This window comes from Malania oleifera, chromosome 13, assembly GCF_029873635.1.
Source record: "Malania oleifera isolate guangnan ecotype guangnan chromosome 13, ASM2987363v1, whole genome shotgun sequence".
NCBI lineage: Eukaryota > Viridiplantae > Streptophyta > Magnoliopsida > Santalales > Ximeniaceae > Malania > Malania oleifera.
Window position 1 is genome coordinate 69,410,570 of NC_080429.1, and position 20,629 is coordinate 69,431,198.

Below are 20,629 nucleotides of genomic sequence, written 5' to 3' on the forward strand. Positions count from 1 at the left end.
CCTGTACACTCTCATCATTCTTCTATCTTTATCTGCTTCCAACTCCACCTTTCGTATTTCGTCTTCCTAAGCACATTTAGTATTACATGACATGCAATAAACATATTTTTATAACAAAGGCGCTAGTATAAAAAGCAGAAACATGAAAGCACACAACTAGCAGGCATTCTGGAGGCATGCATGAACAAAGTTTTTTCTTTCTTTTCTTTTTTTTTGAAAAAAAATTTTTTTTGTAGAGGACAATGAGTCAATTAAATAACAGTGAAATACTTAAGGTTTCAGCCCAAGCATTAACATACAAAAAGAAATAATTCATTTGTTAATGGAATCATAATGAGAAGAAAACTAGCAATATCAAAACTTGATATCACTGATCACTGGATGCCACAACTACTTGAGATACTCCAGGAAAAAAAATGCTGTAATAAAGGCACAACTTGTCTCAATTATAGTTAGCACATGAGAATGTCCAATTTGGGAGGATGTTGAGGTGTTTCTGAGTCTACAATACATATGCTTTTATGGAATAGATTAATAATTTCTGAAAATAGAATTATAATGCAATTCCACTTTTAACTACTAAAAAAATATGTTCTGTGAAAAAATTTAAATTTAACTTTAGATCGCTAGATTTAGCATTTTTGATCAAAAATGTACATGCATATCAGACCATTCATAACTTCATTCCAATCATGGCTCACAAATATAGTAAATAATGTGAGACTATGATGGTGTCTTCTTCTCAGGCATTTCTTAAAACTGCTTAGTAGCATCTACGTATATTGAGGAAGTTGCAGGGCAGGTTTAGCAGCGGGATGGTCCCAGACCAACGATTCCCACCATTCATCATTATCAGCAATGATTTCCTGGAGAGCAAGGGGAGGAGATGGTTGTCCATCCATGAGACGCAGGGGGAGATAGAGGGAGCCTCTTTAGCTTTGGACACTCCCTTATTATATCAAAAGTATGAAGAGTATCACAAACCATCTTTCCCCTACAAATGCTTTTCAATTCTGGTAGATTCCACAACCGTAATATCCTCAATTTTGGAAGGTGGATTGTTTTTATGCCGATTTCGTCATTGTTTGAGGCTGAACAGGTAATACTTAGATCAGCAGTTGCCCAGTCATCATTTTCTTCTTCACCTGCTACTATCTCCTCCATTTGCTTGCAGTTCTGGACATTGATTGTTTCCTGGCTAGGAAGACATTGGTGCAGCAACCCACGTGTGAACAGCTTCTTGATTTTTGGGCAACCAACTATTTCCAACACTTTGAGACTTGAAAATGTGCCATTGACTTCTCTTTCTTCTTCACCTGCTACTATCTCCTCCATTTGCTCGCAGTTCTCGACAATGATTGTTTCCAGGCTAGGGAGATATTGCTGCAGCAACCCAAGTGTGAACAGCTTCTTGATTTTTGGGCACCCAACTATTTCCAACTCTTTGAGACTTGAAAATGTGCCATTGACTTCTCTTTCTTCTTCACCTTCTACTATCTCCTCCATTTGCTCGCATTCCCAGACTCTGATTGTTTCCAGGTTACGAAGATACTGCTGCAGCAACCCACGTGTGAACAGCTTCTTGATTTTTGGGCACCCACCTATTTTCAACACTTTGAGACTTGAAAATGTGCCATTGACTTCTCTTTCTTCTTCACCTGCTACTATCTCCTCCATTTGCTCGCATTCCCAGACTCTGATTGTTTCCAGGTTACGAAGATATTGCTGCAGCAATTCACGTGTGAACAGCTTCTTGATTTTTGGGCACCCACCTATTTTCAACACTTTGAGACTTGAAAATGTGCCATTGACTTCTCTTTCTTCTTCACCTGCTACTATCTCCTCCATTTGCTCGCAGTTCTGGACAATGATTTTTTCCAGGCTAGGAAGATATTGCTGCAGGAACCCACGTGTGAACAGCTTCTTGATTTTTGGGCACCCACCTATTTTCAACACTTTGAGACTAGAAAATGTGCCGCATAGAAGTGCCCTTAAATCATGACACCTATGAAAATTTAGGTACTCAATGTTAGGAGGTAAATGAACAAGGATCTCGGTATTCACACTACACCCCTTTAAAATTACTGCTCTAGAAGAATACCACTGCATTTCTTCAAAATCATCAACATTTCCGGATCCAACTATTATAGAGTAGGCATTCAGCCGTGGGGGAAATCTTCTCACATCCCCAAATCGGCCAACAAATTTTTCGAGATCCCTCATTTGATGCAGTATCTCTTCTCCTACAACTACATTCTCCTTTAGACAATCCATATACAAGACTTTCAGGTTGACCAAATTCACCATACTTTCAGGTGCTTCTTCTATACCAGTCCCTCCAAGGTCCAACTCCTTTAATGCCCGAAGCTTTGCTAGTGAAGGCACATATTTTAGACTCCGACAATCTCTAAGCAATAATGCAGTAAGATTCTCCAAGTCTGATATGGTATTTGGTAGCCTCTGTAGAACTGTATTTCTAGATAAATCAAGAACTTTAAGGGCACACATCTGCAAAAATAAAGATCCTGGAATTTTCTTCAAACGATTTTCCTGTAGCATCAAGGTTGAGAGTTTAGGACATCTTGGTGACATCCCTGCCTTAATTTCTGTCATATCATTATGCATTAAGGAAACTCTCTCTAGATCCTGTGCCCAGTCCTCCGGTATTTCTCTCAATTCAAGTCCAGCTTTTACCAAGAAACTAGGACCACTTATTTGTAGCGCCATGTCTCTTACCAAATCATGCATCTTCACATATGTTGAGTTTTCACCCCTCGTTGCATTTTCTAGCAAGCAAGAGTTTTCCAGTTCATTTAATATGGTGTGACCCTTGTCAAACTCGGCCTGCCTACTGTCCATTCTGTCTATCAGTCCCTCGGCAATAAAGTACCTTATCAATTTCTTTCTTTTCATTACACTGTCTTCGGGAAACAGTGCGCAATATAAGAAACACTGCTGCACTATTGGATCCTTCAGGTGACCATAGCTGATTCTCAATATAGAGAAGACCTCCTCTTCCATATCAGGTCTCCCTGACTTTGATTCTCTCAATTCCTTCACAACAGTCCTCCATTCATGAATGTCATTGACTCCTCACATGCTTCTAGCCATTGTGATTATCCCAAGTGCCAAACCCCTACATTCTTCAGCCATGGACATAGCAGCAACTTTCACATCTGGAGAAAGTTTATCATAAGGCTTGATTTTTTCCATGAATAGCTCCCAAGCTTCGTCATTTGAAAGAGGCTCCACTTTGATTATTTCTTGGGAAACCATTTGGCGACACACTGATAATGATCGAGTGGTTAGAATCAACTTAGGCCCATCTGGCCCAATAGGTATCCCGACTTTTTCCAGGGTAAAATGCTCCCACATATCATCTAAAATTAGCACCATTTTCTTCCTGTTTGCCAATGCTCTGAACAAAGTGGCAGCTCTTTTTCCTCTCATTCTCCTCCGAAGGAAGATTTTCTAGGCCAAGTTCTTTGGCAATGTCACCCTGCAATTTGTAAATACTGAATTGTTGAGATACAGTGATCCAGTAAACACGATCATAACTTCGAGGATTCTTTAAGAGTTCATTGTGGATATGCATTGCAAGTGTGGTTTTCCCAACTCCCCCCATTCCGTAGATGCCAAGGCTGAACAAAAGTCATCCATTATGCATGCCAAGAGTTTTTTCATGCTCTCTTCTACTTTTTGGCCCACTAATTTCACTGTCAATAGTTCTAAGGGTTCGTGCACATCTTCTGTGAGCCCTTCAGCAAATTTACCTTGTTCTAAAAGTTCTTCCACTTCCTTGGTCATTTTCTCAATTTGATTCCCAAGATGTATGTGTGAAAGATTTATGCCCCCAGGGACTTCTTGTTCTATACTTCGTACCTCATCTTTTATTCTTTGTTCATTTGTCAACCAATTTTCAACTTCCCTCTTTCGTTTCCTTCCCGTTCGAAACTCCAAATTTTCAACTTCTATGCTTTGGTCAGCCTTACGAGCTTCCAATAATACCAAGCTTCCAATAATACCAACTTCCGTTTCAAATTCTGCATTTTTTCATCAAGGTTAATGTACTTGCCTAGCGCTTCTATGCAACTCAAGATATTATTCATTGCCACCTAACACCAAAAGGGTGAGAGAAAGTCATGTTTCACCAAATAAACGAAAAAAAAAAAAGATTAATCCTTTTTTAATAAACAAAGAAATTTATTAGAGAGGGGAAAATATTACACAGAAAAAAAAAAAAAAAAATGAGGATAAGATATCCACTAGAAAACAAAAGAAAAAGGAGCAACACTAAAAACACCACTCTAATCCAAAGCTAGTTAAGAGGGGTGTCCAAGTCCTTTAAAATTCGGACATTCCTCTCTAGCCAAATACTCCAAAAGAAAACCATAACTAAGAACTCCCAAAAAGCCTCTCTCTCCATACCGTTCCCAAACCCCTTAAAAGTCAAAGAGCAAGAGCAAGGGCAAGGGCAAGGGCAAATCCAGTTCTCTCCAAAGGGAACAAGTGAAGTGAAAATGAAAGAACAAAGTAAACTTCAACTTAGGAGCATTATTGGTATATATTGAATCAAATATTAATGATGCATTAGTCATGCAATTCATACATAATGTTTATGAGTAAGGCGAAGGCATTTTACCCCCTAAGAGGCAAGGCATAAAGTGTAAGGAAGAGATCTAGATCTAGATCCAGATTAGAAAAAAATTGCTTTAATTGTAAAAAAAAAAAAAAAAAATTATACATTTTGTACATGAAATAGCTCTGCAATAAAATTAAATTAATTTTTTCATCATGGTTAATGCACTTGCCTAACCCTTCTGTGCAACTCCATAAGATATTCATTGCTACCCGACACCAAAAGGGTGAGAGATAGTCATGTTTCACCAAATAAACGAAAAAAAAATCATTTTTTAATAAACAAAGAAATTTATTAGAGAGGAAAATATTACACAAAGAAAAAAGAAGAGAAAAAAAGGAGCAAAATAAAAACTCCAGAAAACAAAGATTACATATCAGCTCTACTCGAGCAAAGCCAAACAGTCCCGCTCTGAATCTGCCAGTGGAAGATACTAAAGTAAGCCATTCACAGAAACCCACAGCAACACTAAAAACACCACACTAATCCAAAGCAAGGTAAGAGGGGTGTCCAAGTTCTTAAAAATTCTGGCATTCCTCTCTAGCCAAATACAGCAAGAAGAAAACCATAACTAAGAACTGCCAAAAAGCAGTCTCTCTCTATACCGTTCCAAACCCCTTAAAAGTCAAAGAGCAAGAGCAAGAGCAAGGGCAAGGGCAAATCCAGTTCTCTCCAAAAATTCCAAACAATTTGTTGCAAAGGGACCAAGTGAAGTGAAAATGGAAGAACAAGTAAACTTCAACTTAGGAGCATTTCTGGTATTTATTACCAAACTCTTTTGTCACTCCCAAACTGGAATTGAAAAGAATGAGGCACATATATCCATCTCTTGGTAAGGTTTCCTTGCAAAATGAAAATCCCAAGGAAGTACACTCTCTTTCAAGTAGAAGAAAGCATATATAGGAAAGTCATTAAGAGAAGATAATTGAAAGACACAAGGGACATAAAAGCCAAAAAGCCACCCCATTCCGATGACCCAAAAAAAAAAACGGAAAGGTGAATTTCATACATGCATTTCCAATGAGAGGAATAGGTGAAATTAACCCCAAATCTTATCATCCCACCCATTTTGAAACTGCAGATTAGTTGTCGTAGCTATAAAATATTTATTTGTTAGTTTGAATTACCTATTAATGATGCATTAGTTATGCAATTCATACATAATGTTTATGAGTAAGGCGAAGGCGTAAAGCATAAGGCGAGGCATTTTTCCCTCTGCAAGGCAAGGCGTAAAGTGTAAGGAAGAGATCTAGATCTATATCCAGATCTTCATATCCGGATCCGATCAGATCAGGGGAAACAAAATTGCTTTAATTGTAAAAGAAAAAAAAATTATACATTTTGTGCATAAAATAACTCTGCAATACAATTGAATTAATTATAGGCAGATGCATATGAATATATATATATCTTCGAAATTAGGAAAAAACTAAAGTAAGAGCACAGGGATTTATGAAAGTGGAATTAAAGAAGAGGAAGGAATTACCCACAAATCAAGCAGGGAGTCGGATGGATGTACGCAGGGACTGAGGACAAGGCTGCGATCTGATCAGGTCAAATGGGAAATAACATTGCTTTAATTAATTTGAAGAGATGAGGAGTATGCATATGTACATAGAGAAAGGTTGAATGGAGTGAAGCAGTACCAGATGAGTAGGAGTGAGGACACCAGCCAGGAAGGTGAGGAGAAACCGTTTCTTTTTCTTTTTCTTTTTCTTTTTCTTTTTCTTTTTCTACCTTTGGACTAATACTTGAGATAAAAATGTGTATTAAAATAAAATATAAATTTGAGCAAAATTTAGAGGTATATATTAACCCCAAATATTTAATGAAAACTGTAAAGGCAGAAAAATATCTTAAAATGGTAAAAAACTTCATCAAAGCCTTCATTTTTTTAAAGATATAAAAAAATTGAAACAATATATTTATTGTCTTAGTTAAAATATTTATTTGTTAGTTTGAATAACCTATTAATGATGCATTAGTTACGGTATTCATACATAATCACACACACACACACATATAAACTTTACTATTCAATCAATATTTGTGTGTGTGATTAAGCATGAATTCCATAACAATGGCGAGACAAGGCATAAGCCTTAAGGCGTTAAGGAAATTAAAGCAAATCTTAACTTTAATCTACTCTATTTTTATAGTTGTAAATAATTTATGTCTATTATAATTTATATGTTTATATTAGATTTTCTAATTATTATAACTATATATATATATATATTTTGTTTGTTAATTATTCTTTAAAATAAGATAAAATATAGTTTAAAGTTTGAATCAAAAGAATAGTTTTTCCTTTTATATTTCTAATTATTTCATTTAACATATAATCATGAACCATCATTGGCCCCTCAATGGTTATTTCTCCTAGGTCTTCCGATGCACATGTACAGGTCTGATTGTTTACAGATTCTAGCCACGAGTTTTGGTCGATATTTAGGAACTAACAATGTTACACTTAACCGAATTAGGGCTACGGGTCCGAAAATGTGCATGGAAGTGGATTTATTGGCAGATCAGGTAGATGTTTTTCCGAGAAATAGTATCCCAAGTGCGTGAGACAGACCAACACTTGGCAAATCTCGCTACTCCAAATAGCAAGATTACGTCAGAATCATTTCGGTAATTATTTTCTCAAAAAATGTATTATTTAATATATATATTTTTTAAAAAAAGATAAATCAGGAAAAAATGCGTACTATGACGACCCCCATTATTTGCAAATTACACTAATTGATATTCATGCCCTACAGGGATAATTTTCTTTGATCATCAGAAAAAAAAAAAATTGTATGGTCAAATGTTACTGTAATATATTATAGTTAGTGCATTTTAAATTTTGCATTTTTTCCAATATTTCTCTACTTCAATCTTTGTACTAGAAAAAAGTTCATTATTGTTTTGAAAGATTATGTCACTTATGGTTAATTTTAGTTAGATTTAGTTATTTGGAAAATTCTAAATTTTATATAAATATTTACTGAAGTTTACGTGAATTGTTTCCTTCTTTACTTATGGCAAATTTGGATCAAAGATTTTGTTTGGAAAAAAGAAAGAAGTAATATAAGAAGGAAATATATTTTTCACTATATTTTCTCTCTATGTTAAATACCATTTAAAATAAAAAATTATTCTAATATGATTAAAAATGAAGAGAAATTAAATATTAAGAATGTGTAAAATTAAAATATATTTATTAATTTGATATATATATATATATATATATATATATATATAGATACCTATATATTTCTTTCTCACTTAATAATCAAACATGAAAAAGTGAAGTACTTTTTATTAGTTTTGAATGGAACTCGTATTTTCGATTAGGTCTATTCTTCCACCTTCATTCTTTGAGTTTTTTCCCGATTTATCTTTTTTTTTAATATATTAAATAATACATTTTTTAGGAAAATAATTCCCGAAATAACTCTAACGTAATCTCGCTACTTAGTCCAACGAGATTTAAACAAATATCGCTGGATCAAATAGCGAGATTTAGTGTGCTTGAATAAGGCAGCTTTAGACACGTGGCAAATCTCGCTAATTCATCTAGCAAGATTTGCTTTGGAATGTGTGATTAAATGATTTTGCATTAACTTTTCAAAAAATAATTATGAATCAATACTTCTCTTATAATGACCCCAAAAATAATATGCATGGAAGTGTAAAAATTAAAAAATAAATAAATAAATAAATAAATAATACTAATAATAATAATAATTAGGTTGACCCTGCGAACACTCCCTCATCTCTCTCTCTCTCTCTCAATTTTTTCAGTGAAACCTCCGTCAATTGAAGAACAGAAAACATCATTGGGTTCCAATTTCGCTCTCCAAGGATTTTACCAGGGAAATTTCGTCATTTGTATGTCCTAGGCAGCAATCCAAAGCTATGGTAAGTAGACTAGATTATGTCAGGGCTTATTTTAAATATATTTTTTATTTAAATTGATTATGTTAATTCAATTGTTTCCATGTGCCTAGGTTTTTGGGAGTATTTTGGAATTAAATTAAATTGTAGGGGTTTGATCATGTTTGGGTATTTAAATATATTGGGGATTAAATTTAAAAACAAGGAGTTGATTATACCCGCATTTTCATTAAATTTACAGAGTATGTATTTTGAAAATTCTGCAAACAAATTGTGAAATTATTGTGAATTTTGATGTTATCCCAAGGGGGGTGAATTGGGTATTTTCAAAAATTAAGTCCTTTAAGTTCTAATTTTGAAAATTATCAATTACAAACTTGCAATCTACTTAATAACTAACTCAATGTTTCACAATTAATCAATTTAATGTGTGTCTTTGTCAAACATACAATTTTACCTAATTACTCACAACCTTATCAAATGCTCAATTCATACACAATAACATATAACTTAAATACAAGCGGAAATTAAAAGGAGTTAAGGGAAGAGAGAAGACAAACACGATTTTTACAAGGTTCGGCCTACTCCAGCCTACATCCTTGCCTTGAGCATCTCACTCAAGGATTCCACTAAAATCTGCTCTTTTAACTGTGACGGAGCTTCCCTTACAATCTGCTGCTTACAAGAGACGTAGTTTCCTTCTCAACCCCAATTCACAGCCTAAACCGTGAATACAATAGAAAATTAAAATTTTTGTAAAAACTCAAATGCTTCTACACAAAGCTAGTGAGTACAGTAAATACCTAATATATACTCATATGATAAAAGTTGACACTCAATATGTATGTAACGATAAAATCATTATATGAATAATGATATACGTCACAAATTTACCCTTTAATCAATTTCTTCCAAAAATAATTTCTCATAAATAAAAGCTTTGGAGATCTTAGGGTTCGATTTTAGAGTACTTTATGCAATAAAAGAAAATAAGATCCTTTAAAAAATAATCTTGAATGATGTGTAGATTTATGTTCTTACTATCAAATAGCTTGAAAAATTAAATCCTTGAATAGAAAATATGACTTTGAATATCGCAAAGATTTAAACAATATTTTAGAAAACTATTCCTCATGAATATGTATCTAGAAGATCTTAGAATTTTTCAATCAAATATTTTTCCAATATCTAAGTACCAAATCTTTGAATGAAAATATAGTTTTGAATATCTCAAAGATTTTGGTTTTAGAAAACTTTTCTCAAGTATTTTATTCAATCAATGAATAAAAAATACATAGATTATGATTTTTGCTCCCAAGAAATATATTAAATATAATGAATATGGGAAAACAAAAATAAGATTTGAATGCTTAAAATACTCAAACCTCAATACCAATGATGCTTGCAAAATATTAGTGTGAATGCCTTTTGACTAACATAACAAATGCCCAAACTTGATGAGTATGCTTTGAGGTGCAGGCAAGAGTCTTTCAATATGTTCAAGGCTTCTCAAAAATATGCCAAAGATTGATGCAATATGTTCAAGGCTCTCAAGAGATAGGCAAAAGTTGGTGCTCTAGGGTTTAGAGATTAGGTTTATAAATGTTCTTGGCAGTTGATCAAATCCTGGCCATTGGATCATTTAAAAATAAAGGTTTTACGTCCGTGTCCGTGCTTAAATGTCAGTCGTGACCTTCTTCGACGAGACCATGAGTTCATTAACAAGAGCACTGTCTAAACTTTTTGGGCTCTCGATATTTTTTTCGTCAACGAGACAACACTATTCATCACTAAGTGGCCTTCATATGTTCGTCAATGAGGCCATGGGGTTCGTTGATGAGACCTCTAAAATTTGTCTCAAAAAATTTTTTCAACTTACAACTAATGTAAATGAATCTTTCATGAAATGCATGAGTCCTAAGGTCTGTCTAGGGTATATTTGAGCTTCAAATTAAATCATATAAAATATGTAAATACATTCAATTCTAAATACCCATTCCTATTGAAGATCTTGAACTTGAAGTTTGCTTCTTCATCCTTTTATTCTTCTAGTTCTATGGATTGAGGCAAGTGATATGAATTTTAGGTTCCTTATGGCTTCCATATCAAGCTTACAATTCGTGTATTCTAAATCATGATCCTGCTCACAAACTCAATTGCACAAATCAAATACCAAGCAATTTTTCATTATCAAAACAGGATTAGACTCATAGAGTCAATAATTATAATTATTGAATAAATTGTGTGGCATTAGTTTATTTAATTTTATTGTCTAATTGAGCAAATTGGAATTTTACGATGTTATATTTGATATGCGTTTGATTTGGACTATTGATGGGACTGAAAACTAAAGTGTAGTCCCAAAAGGGGGGTGAATTGGTTTTTAAAAGTTTCTTTTAAATCTTTTTACAAATTCACAACCTTTTGTAAATTTAGCAAACACACAAGAATGTTTTGATTTTTAATACTAAATTAAACCAACCACAATCCACACTTAATATCAACTCAAACCAAATACTTTTAACAATGACAATCAGTCAACCAATAAACCAACAAACCAATCAATCAAGCACAAGATACTTAACTAACACAAAAATTGCAGTAGCACATCCTTGATTAAGTGTTTTCAAAACTCCAGCGTAGAGTTTGATTATAGCCCTGTAGTTATGGATCTTATGCACTTCCTTTTAACCAAGGTTTCTGCAAACGATTGATCAACGTACTCTCTTTAAGGTTTCCGCAAAAGATCAATCAACATACTTCCTTAAATTAAAATTTTTTCTCAATCTCAATTGTTTCAACTTCTTGCACTCAGATACACAACCACGCAATTTATATATATACTATAAAATTAAAGCGTAAGGGTAAAGAGTGAGACCGAGTTTTTACGAGGTTTAACTATACCCGCCTACATCCTCGCCTTAGGCAAGACCACCTAAGGATTCCACTGTAACACTCCTTTACGGACAGAGCAAAGCATTACAATCTCTCCTTCAATTAGGCTGGAGCCCCCTTTCCAAGAGGTACCCCACGCTCGGTACAATGATCCAACCAACCTTGGACCATCAAAAACTATAAGAGAAACAAGAAACAATTTGGTGTACAATGAAACTCTCACAAGAGTAGATTAGTACAATTGAAATCTATATACTTCAATCAAAATCACAATATAGAAAGATGAAGCTCAAGAAGATATCACCGAGGTTTTTTCTTAGATTGTAAAACTCAGATAAGAACACAAGAACTGTGGCCTTTAAATAAACAAAATCTTAACAAGAGTATGAGCAAGAGTGTTCAATGAGAGAGCTTTGAAAATATGAGAATTGAGATTGATTTTCTTGTTGGGTTATTTTATTCTTGAAATCAACATGTATTTATAAAGTTAAAGAGTATATTTTCGTGTTGCCCAAATTGCTTTGAGTGTTTCCCAAGTATTGAAAGAGTTTGGAGCCCGAGAATTCTATTTTGGAAACATTCCCTCATTGTTTTAAATTTTAAAAATCGAAGGTCAGTCGTCTGAGGGGTTGGGTCAGTCACCTAAGCCTTTAATTCAGTGTATTTTTGCAACACAGTATAGGTCAGCCTCCTGACCAAGTTTTGCCAACTTGTTAGTCGCTTGAACAGACAAGGGTCAGCCGCTTGATAGCTTCAATCACCTTTCAATATTTTGGTCATAATGTTTTCTATACAACTCCAAATTATACGTTCTTGGTATCAACAGAAAGATAAGAGAAAATCCCAAAACTTTAAGTTGAACACTTTTTAAGATAAGGAGTGTTTGATAGAGAAAAATGCGCATCAATTTGGATATAGAAAAAATAGCAGAATTTTGAAAATCCAGTTTTGGTGCTTTTCATTCCAAAAAAAAATTTAACCTTTTTGAAATAACTTTTGGCCTTATAAAAATATTTTCCAAGTATTTTAAAAGGTATCTAGGTCCAATTATTTCACCTAAGAGTTTCATGCATCCATATTGAAATCGCTTGAAGTACTTACATAAAGACTTCTTAAGACTTTGACATTCTAAACACATAAGTCTTCATGTTTTTCCATCTCTTGAGTCTATCATGACTTCCAACTTCAATTCACTTTAAGCTTCATCAAATCATATTTGAATCCATGCTTTAATTGTATAAGCTTTATAATATTCTTTCTTTGGAGTATAAGCTTTCAATAATCCTTGAGTGCACTTGACCTTATATTCACATACTTGAGTCTTGAAATATCTTCACTTAACCAACTATGTTAAGTTCCTTTGATTTGTTATCATCAAAACAAGATTTTAAGCATTATAAGGCCAACAATCTCCCCCTTTTTGATGATGACAAACAAGGAGCAAAAATAAGTAAGGCTTAAAAAGGTTCCCCCTTATAATAAGCATCAACTTAACAATATTTACAATATCAAGATCAATATCAATTTCAATATCATACTTATATACATCATTTCATAGTTGAGCCAATATTCAGCAATTCATATCAATTCATTATAAGCTATATACATGCTTAAGTATGTAGAGTCATGCTCAATTTTTGCCCAAAAATTCTCCCCCTTTTGACATCAATCAAAAAGAGTAAGATATCAAGAAAAATATATAAATACCAAGACAATGAACAATCATAAGTAAATGTATATATCTAGTGAAGACACAAAACAGAACTTTGCATTCATCATGCATAAAAAGATAGATAATAAGTCTCAAAGTAGTATGAGAAAATACAAAAGATTGTATATCAAAGTTTTCAATAATTTATAGTAATGAACATAAATCATGACAAGTATAACTCCTCCTGAATGAAATATATTTTATATTCAATAGATTTAGAATTTCATTCTTGAAGTACAAACTATGTTTCCATGTATAATATGAATATATATATATCATGAGAAGCTATCATCATTAACAATCATCAATGTCAATCATGCTTTTAAACTTATCATAGAGGTCCGTCCATGTTTCATTCACATGTCCCGTCAAAGGAAATGTGGACATTGGGAGGCCATCCACGTGTCACAACATCTGAAAATGACATAGGTAGGGCATGCTGATCCCCATCAAAAATCTTACCGAGAATAGGTTTGATAGATTGGATATGTTCCTGATACATTTGTCTAGCATAAGGAGTCATCGACCACCTTTCAATATCTTAGGTATCGTCCTTCGCTGAGGTTGAGCCTTGTTTTTTCTTTTGCTTGGTTCTTGGCATGATGCATGAAGAAAATATTTGGTGAAATCCTCTAAAATGAGTGTAGAATGAAAGATGGAGAGGTATTTTGAAGATTAAATAGAGAAATCTTCGTGAAAGATCACTATGAGGCAAATGAGAGGACTTCGAAAGAGTGGAGAATGAGGGTCAATAGACTGATGTTCAAAAAAGTTAGGGTTTTTACAAACATAAGAATATATACCTCTGCAGGTTAGTCGATTGGCCTGATACTGTCAGTTGCCTAACCTGTGTAATTGGTAAAGTTTCACAAGTCAGTAGCGAGTCAATCGCTTGATGAGCCTGAACCTGATATATTCGTAAGTCAATGTAAGTTCAGTCGATTGATGGTGAGGAGTTAGTCGCCTGGCCTTCAGTATGTTTGACTTACATGTTCATTTAACTTAACCACTCATTCTTATTAACTTCTCCTTATCAAATCACCTCTCTACTATGCAATAAAACAAATTCTCATCATATAGAGATGAACCTATCCTTAGGTTTTGTGAAAATATCTGCCCATTGTTCATCTGTATTTATGAATTCAAGAATGATATCTTCCTTTTGCACATGATCTCTAAGAAAATGATGTATAATGTCAATATGCTTATTCCTATAATGAGAAATAGGATTTTTGGAAATATTAATGGTGTTGGTATTATCACATTTAATCGATACAACCGAATATTCCAAATTGAAATCCTTGAGTTTTTGTTTCATGTACAATGTTTGTGTACAACAACTACCTACTGCTATGTATTTAGCCTCAGTCGTAGATAATGCCACGGAATTTTGTTTCTTGCAGAACCAAGATACTAGAGATTGTCCTAAGAAGTGGCAAGTACCACTTGTACTTTTTCGGTCTATTTTACATCTGGCATAATGCGCATCCAAATAGTAAATCATCTCAAAGGCTGTATCTTTAGGATACCATAAACCTTAGTCTATAGTACCTATTAAATACCTCAAGATCCTCTTGACTACTATTTGGTGAGATTTTTTAGGAGCTGCTTGAAAACGAGTGCATATGCAGACACTAAACATGATGTCAGATCTACTAGCCATCAAATAAAGTAGATTACCTATCATGTCACAGTAGTATTTGACATCTATCGGTTTTCCTTACTCATCTTTGTCGAGACTAATAGAGGTGCTCATTGGAGTCCCTAGTGGCTTGCCACCTTCTATATCAAATTTCTTGATCGGGTCCTTTATGTACTTTGATTGATTGATGAATATACCATTCTTAGCTTGTTTGATTTGAATACCAAGGAAATATGTCAACTTGCCCATCATACTCATCTCAAATTCATCTTGCATGCATTTAATGAAGTCCTTGCATGGTTCCTTATTTGTAGCACCAAAGATAATGTCATCAACATAGATTTGTATAATGAGCATATCATTGCTTTTAGACTTTATAAACAGCATGCTATCCATTTTCCCTCTAGTGAAACCATTTTCTAACAAGAAGCCACTTAATCATTCGTATGAAGCTCTAGGAGCTTGTTTTAATTCATATAAGGCTTTGGTTAGTCTAAATACATGATTAGGAAAAGGAAAGTCCTCAAAACCAAGGGGTTGTGTATGTATACTTCTTTATTTATGAAACCATTCAAAAATAGACTCTTCACATCCATTTGATAGAGTTTGAAATTCTTGTGAGATGCATAGGCTAGTAGCATTCTAATTGCTTCCATTCTAGCTATGAGAGCAATGGTCTCATCATAATCTATTCCTTATTCTTGATTGTAACCTTAAGCTACCAGTCTAGTTATTGACGACAATGCCGTTCTCATCCTTCTTATTCCTAAAAACCCATTTGGTGTTGATTACCGAATGATCAATGGGTCTAGGAACTAGCTTCAAAACTTTATTTCTTACGAATTTATTTAGTTCCTCTTGCATGACTACTATCCATGAATCATCATTTATTGTTTCATTGATGTTCTTGGGTTCCTCTTCAGATAGGAATGCACAATGATTGCACAAATTCTTCAATGATGATCTAGGGGACACCCTTCATGATGGTTTACCTATAATTTGGTCCTTACGGTGATTCCTTATGAACTTCCATTCCTTAGACTATTCAGACTGATCTAGAGAGTTATCATTCAAAGGTGTGCTTGTTTCATTACTCTCGTCCTTTACTTCTTGAATTGCTAGGTCTTCTAAACTTTTTCTAGTTTCTACTACATCAATGTCAATAGGTTAGAATAAAATGGATTAGCCTCATCAAATGCTACATGAATGGATTTTACAACTAAAAGGGTTCTTTTGTTGTAGATTCTAAAAGCTTTGCTATTCACATCATATCCTAGGAAAATTCCTTCATCTGATTTAGCATCAAATTTTCCTTAGATCCTCTTTATCATTTAAGACAAAGCACTTACATCCAAATACATTGAAGTAAGAGATATTTGGTCTTCTACCCTTCCAAAGTTCATATGGGGTTTTATCTAGGTCGGTCCTAAGGGAAACTCTGTTCATCACATAATAAGAGGTGTTTACCGCTTCAGCCCAAAAATATTTAGGCAAGTGATGCTCGTTTAGCATGGTCCTAGCCTTTTATTAAAGTGACCTATTCTTCCTTTTAACAACTTCATTTTGTTGAGGTGTATGAGGTACTGAGATGTAAGAACCCGACCCAAAGTATGTAGATTGAATAAATGAAAAGGGTAAAAAGGTAAATTTTGTAAGCTTCGTCGATGAAGCCATTGTTCTTGTCAACAAAGGCCTTCATACTCTTTGTCGCCAAAATTCAGAGACTCATCGACGAAAGAGATACCGAATGTATTATAAAATATCGGAATAGGGTTCGTCACCGAAGGAGCCGGTTCGTTGACAAAATGTATGGATGCTTCGTCAACGAAGGTGCCATATCGTCGACGAGGTTGGTTGGGTCAAAGGGGCTATAAATATCCTACTGCCTTGCTTAGTTGCTAAGAAACCTCAAACACACACACACTCTCTCTCTCTCTAGAACCAGCAGGATCTCTCTTTCTCTTTCTCTTCAATTCTTCGCTATTCGTCGCCTGATTCGATGATACGACATTATTGCATAGATCAAGGGAGGAATCTCTTCGAGAATAGTGGATCGAAAAGTCATTTCAAGGATTTTTGAGTTTTGACCCAAAATCGAGGTAAGGGTCCGATTTCAATTTTGCTTTGGAATATGTGTAGTAGTAAGAATTGTAAAGAAGTATTTTCTTGGTTGTTTAGGTTTTGGTGTCTCAGTTCGTAGTTTTGGAGCCGTAGAGTTCATAGTTTAGTATTCGGGAAAAGGTAAGGGGATTCTATTTTTATCAATTTATTTTTAAAATTGAGATCGGTAAACATATAGTTTACGATCGTATACATGTTTTGGTTACTTATTTGGGGAAATATATCAGGTGAAAATGCAGGATTTTTGGGTTACTGGTTTTTGGAAAATTTGGGGGTTTCGGGTATCATCTCTATTTTGTTGGAGAAATTTTATGTTGTATTAAAATTGTAGTATTGAGATGATTGTACCCATATTTGTAATAAACTGTATTCTTGAACTAAAAAACGATATGATTTGTTGTATACTCAAATAAGTGTGGGAAAAAATGTTGTATGTAAACTTTTCTTGGTTTTGCAAAAACAGCTAGGGGCGGCTAATTGTCGTACGCTGATGAATATAGGGACATGAGATCCAAAATTGTTCCAGGTTTTATAAATCAGTCAGGGGCAGCTAACTACCATATGCTAAATCAGCTAGGGGCGGCTAATTGCCGTACGCTGACGCCATGTCTCGGCTAATTACCGTGGGCGAGATTATCCGACTCTATATTCGAGGGTGTGAAATATCGCATGTTCTTTCCGGATGGTCACCAATGGGTGTGCGCTACACCGTAGTGCCAACAATATCACTTTGAGGCCTCGGTTATCGCAGGTTATCTAGTGCTCGTATTGGCTACGTTATCGATGTGAGGTTTCGGTTATCGTAGGGTAATTGGGTGCTTAGTGTGATGACACTAAACGTATGTTTGGGTATTATATGTACTAGAACTGAATTTGTGGAAATTACTGGAACTGTAATGTACTGTATCATATTGTTGTATTGTGTTATGTTTTACACTGAAATAACACTCTTATGCCACACACGGAAATAACCTGTTTTCTTCCTTACTTAGAGGCGTCTCACCCCAAATATACAAAATTTTTTTCAAGTCCTTCGGGTAGCCGAAACTAGCATCCTAGCGTCCGAAAATGGCGGTGTCGGTTAGCTGCATTTAGTACCTGTGTAAGTACAAGTTTTGTGACTGGGTTGTCATTTTTGGATTTTGTAGAGACCCGGAGTATGTACTTTAATTTTGGGAACGTATATTCTCGTTCTGTATAGACTCTGGTATGGTATAATGTATTTATCGAAAGAACATTTCTGCCACGTATTTGATGAGTATGGATATGTATGTTAATGTGTATAGGGTGTATGTGCACCCCACGGGGTCAAACCCTCATTCAATGTTGTATCATGTATGTTTAATTGATACAAAGACAGGTTAGGTTACTATACTCACTCCTGGAACCCATCCGCGGGTTCGGGGCGTGACAGCTTGGTATCAGAGTAAAACCAAGTGGTTAGGTCTCTTAGACTTGGTTAGGCGTAGTTATGTGTACATACCAGAGTAGAGGATATAGGAAATGGGTAGAGTAGGTCGAGGGTTGTTTTGTTGCTAGACGAGGACTCATTGGTGGTGTTCTGTGTTTTTCTTGGAATGAGGATTTCAGTAAAATCACGGAAAACCACTGATAGATTCGTGTCGATGTGGTAGGACAGAGCTAGACCCGTGAGAGTAGTAGTTGACATGATTAGCTTTCAATGATTGTGTTAACCTTGTATGATATAGGAATTCTAACCAATTCCTATCTTACATTCATAATGGAGCCCAAGGATAACAACTTGGATAGTGGCTCCGAGGGGACTGCGAGCGATGAGTCTCCTTCTGTGTCTCAGGGTTTGACGAGGCAGGTTATGTGGGAGATCAAGCGAAGTGTTAGGAGACATGAACATTCTCCTACTGCTACGAGTTGTACTATAGAGAGGTTCACTCGTATGCACCCTTCGATGTTTGCGGGAGGACTCGATCCGATAGTAGTAGAGAACTGGGTGTAGAAGACTGAGAAGATATTGGAAGTTTTGCACTGTATTAACCAGCAGAAGGTTCTATATTCTACCTTTCAGCTGACAGGAGAAGTAGAAAGATGGTGGATGGCTATGAGTTTGCCTGAGAAGCAGAGAGCTAGTCCATCTGGTATGACGTGGAGCCGCTTCAAGGAGGTATTTTTCGAAAGATACTTCCTGGCTTCCACTTGTGATGCAAAGGCTGATGAGTTCTCGAGCCTAATGCAGGGAACCCTGACAGTGCAGAGATATGCCGCCACATATATCAAGTTATCTCGTTTCACATCGTACTTGGTCTCAAACAAGTTTGAGAAGGCTCGGAGGTTCAAGAAGTGTCTAAGGAAGGACATCCGCAAGCTTGTGGGGATGCTGCAGATCCGAGAGTTTTCTGTTCTAGTGGATAAAGCTACCATAGTTAAGGTTGACCTTCAGGGTGATGAGGTGGTACAGGAACAGAGGAAGAGGTTAGTATCTTCTGGTTCTCAGACCGGTCCTCAACAAGGACAGTGGAAGAAGAAGAAGAACTATGGTTCGAGTTATCGCTAGAATACTAAGCGGCAGAGTTCTCTGGGAGATCCATCCTCCACACCATGCACCAAGTGCCATAAATGGCAAGATGGTGAATGCTAGCCGTTTTGGGGTAACTCCTACAACTGCGGCAAACCAGGCCACATATCCTAAAATTGTTAGGCGCAGAGGAGTGACATGCCTGCACAGAGCTAGAACCATGGAAGCAACCAGATGCCTCAGGAGAATTATCAGGCAAACACGACTCCGGCAAGGGTGTACTCCGTTACTCCAGCAGATGGGGAACATGCGAGAAACGTGGGTACAGGTACCATGTTATTGCTTTTGAATAGAGTTGTTGTTTTATTTGATTCAAGAGCAACCTATTCATTTATATCTGATAGTTTTGTGAAACTATGTGGGGTTGAAACCCAAGTGATGGATGAATGGATTTATGTGGCTACACCGACTGGGAGTGTAACGATTTGTAGTAAAATGATATGAAACTACCTAGTGGTTATTTAGGGAAGACTGCTACCAGAGAACCTAGTAGTGTATGACATGTGTGGATTCGACGTCATACTGGGGATGGATTAGTTATTCTCCAGTTATGCAGTGACTGATTGTTGTAGGAAGGTGGTAGTGTTCAGACCTCCTGGGTAATAGGAGTATGAGTTCGTGGGATCTTGTGTGCGTTCGATGCCACAGATTCTATCAGCTATACAGACGAGAGGGTTACTCTTGGAGGGTTGTCAGGGGTACCTAGCTTGTATAAAGGAACCACCTCAGGATGATGTGAAACTTGAAGATATCCGAGTGGTTAAAAATTTTTTGGATGTATTCCTAGAAGATTTACCTGGTTTACCTTATGATCAGGAGGTGGAGTTCGCTATTGATCTACTACCAGGTAAGGCGCCAATTTCTAAAGCTCCATACCGGATAGCTCCAAGTGAACTTAAAGAGTTGAAGGAGCAGTTACAGTAACTACTAGACAAGGGCTTTATACAATCGAGTGTTTCGCCCTGGAGAGCTTCAATGTTGTTCATGAAGAAGAAGGACGGATCGATGCGAATGTGCATTGATTACCGTGGGATCAACAAGGTAATAGTAAAGAACCGATACCCATTGCCTCGTATAGATGATCTTTTTGACCAATTGTAGGGAATACAGGTCTTTTTGAAGATTAATTTACGGTCAGGGTATCATGAAAGTCAGAACAGAGGATGTTGTGAAAACTGCTTT

The 20,629-nt window shown here is 35.6% G+C and overlaps 1 protein-coding gene across 1 annotated transcript; it reads right to left on the reverse strand.

Annotated features, from left to right (window-relative positions):
* Positions 1–402: 402 nt before the first annotated feature.
* LOC131145888 (probable disease resistance protein At4g27220) lies at positions 403–19,609 on the reverse strand. The gene is given in 5 exon segments (XM_058095068.1): positions 403–918; positions 920–3,447; positions 3,449–3,651; positions 3,654–4,043; positions 19,369–19,609. Coding segments are annotated over 5 exon segments (3,507 nt in total). The 3' UTR covers positions 403–773.
* Positions 19,610–20,629: the final 1,020 nt, after the last annotated feature.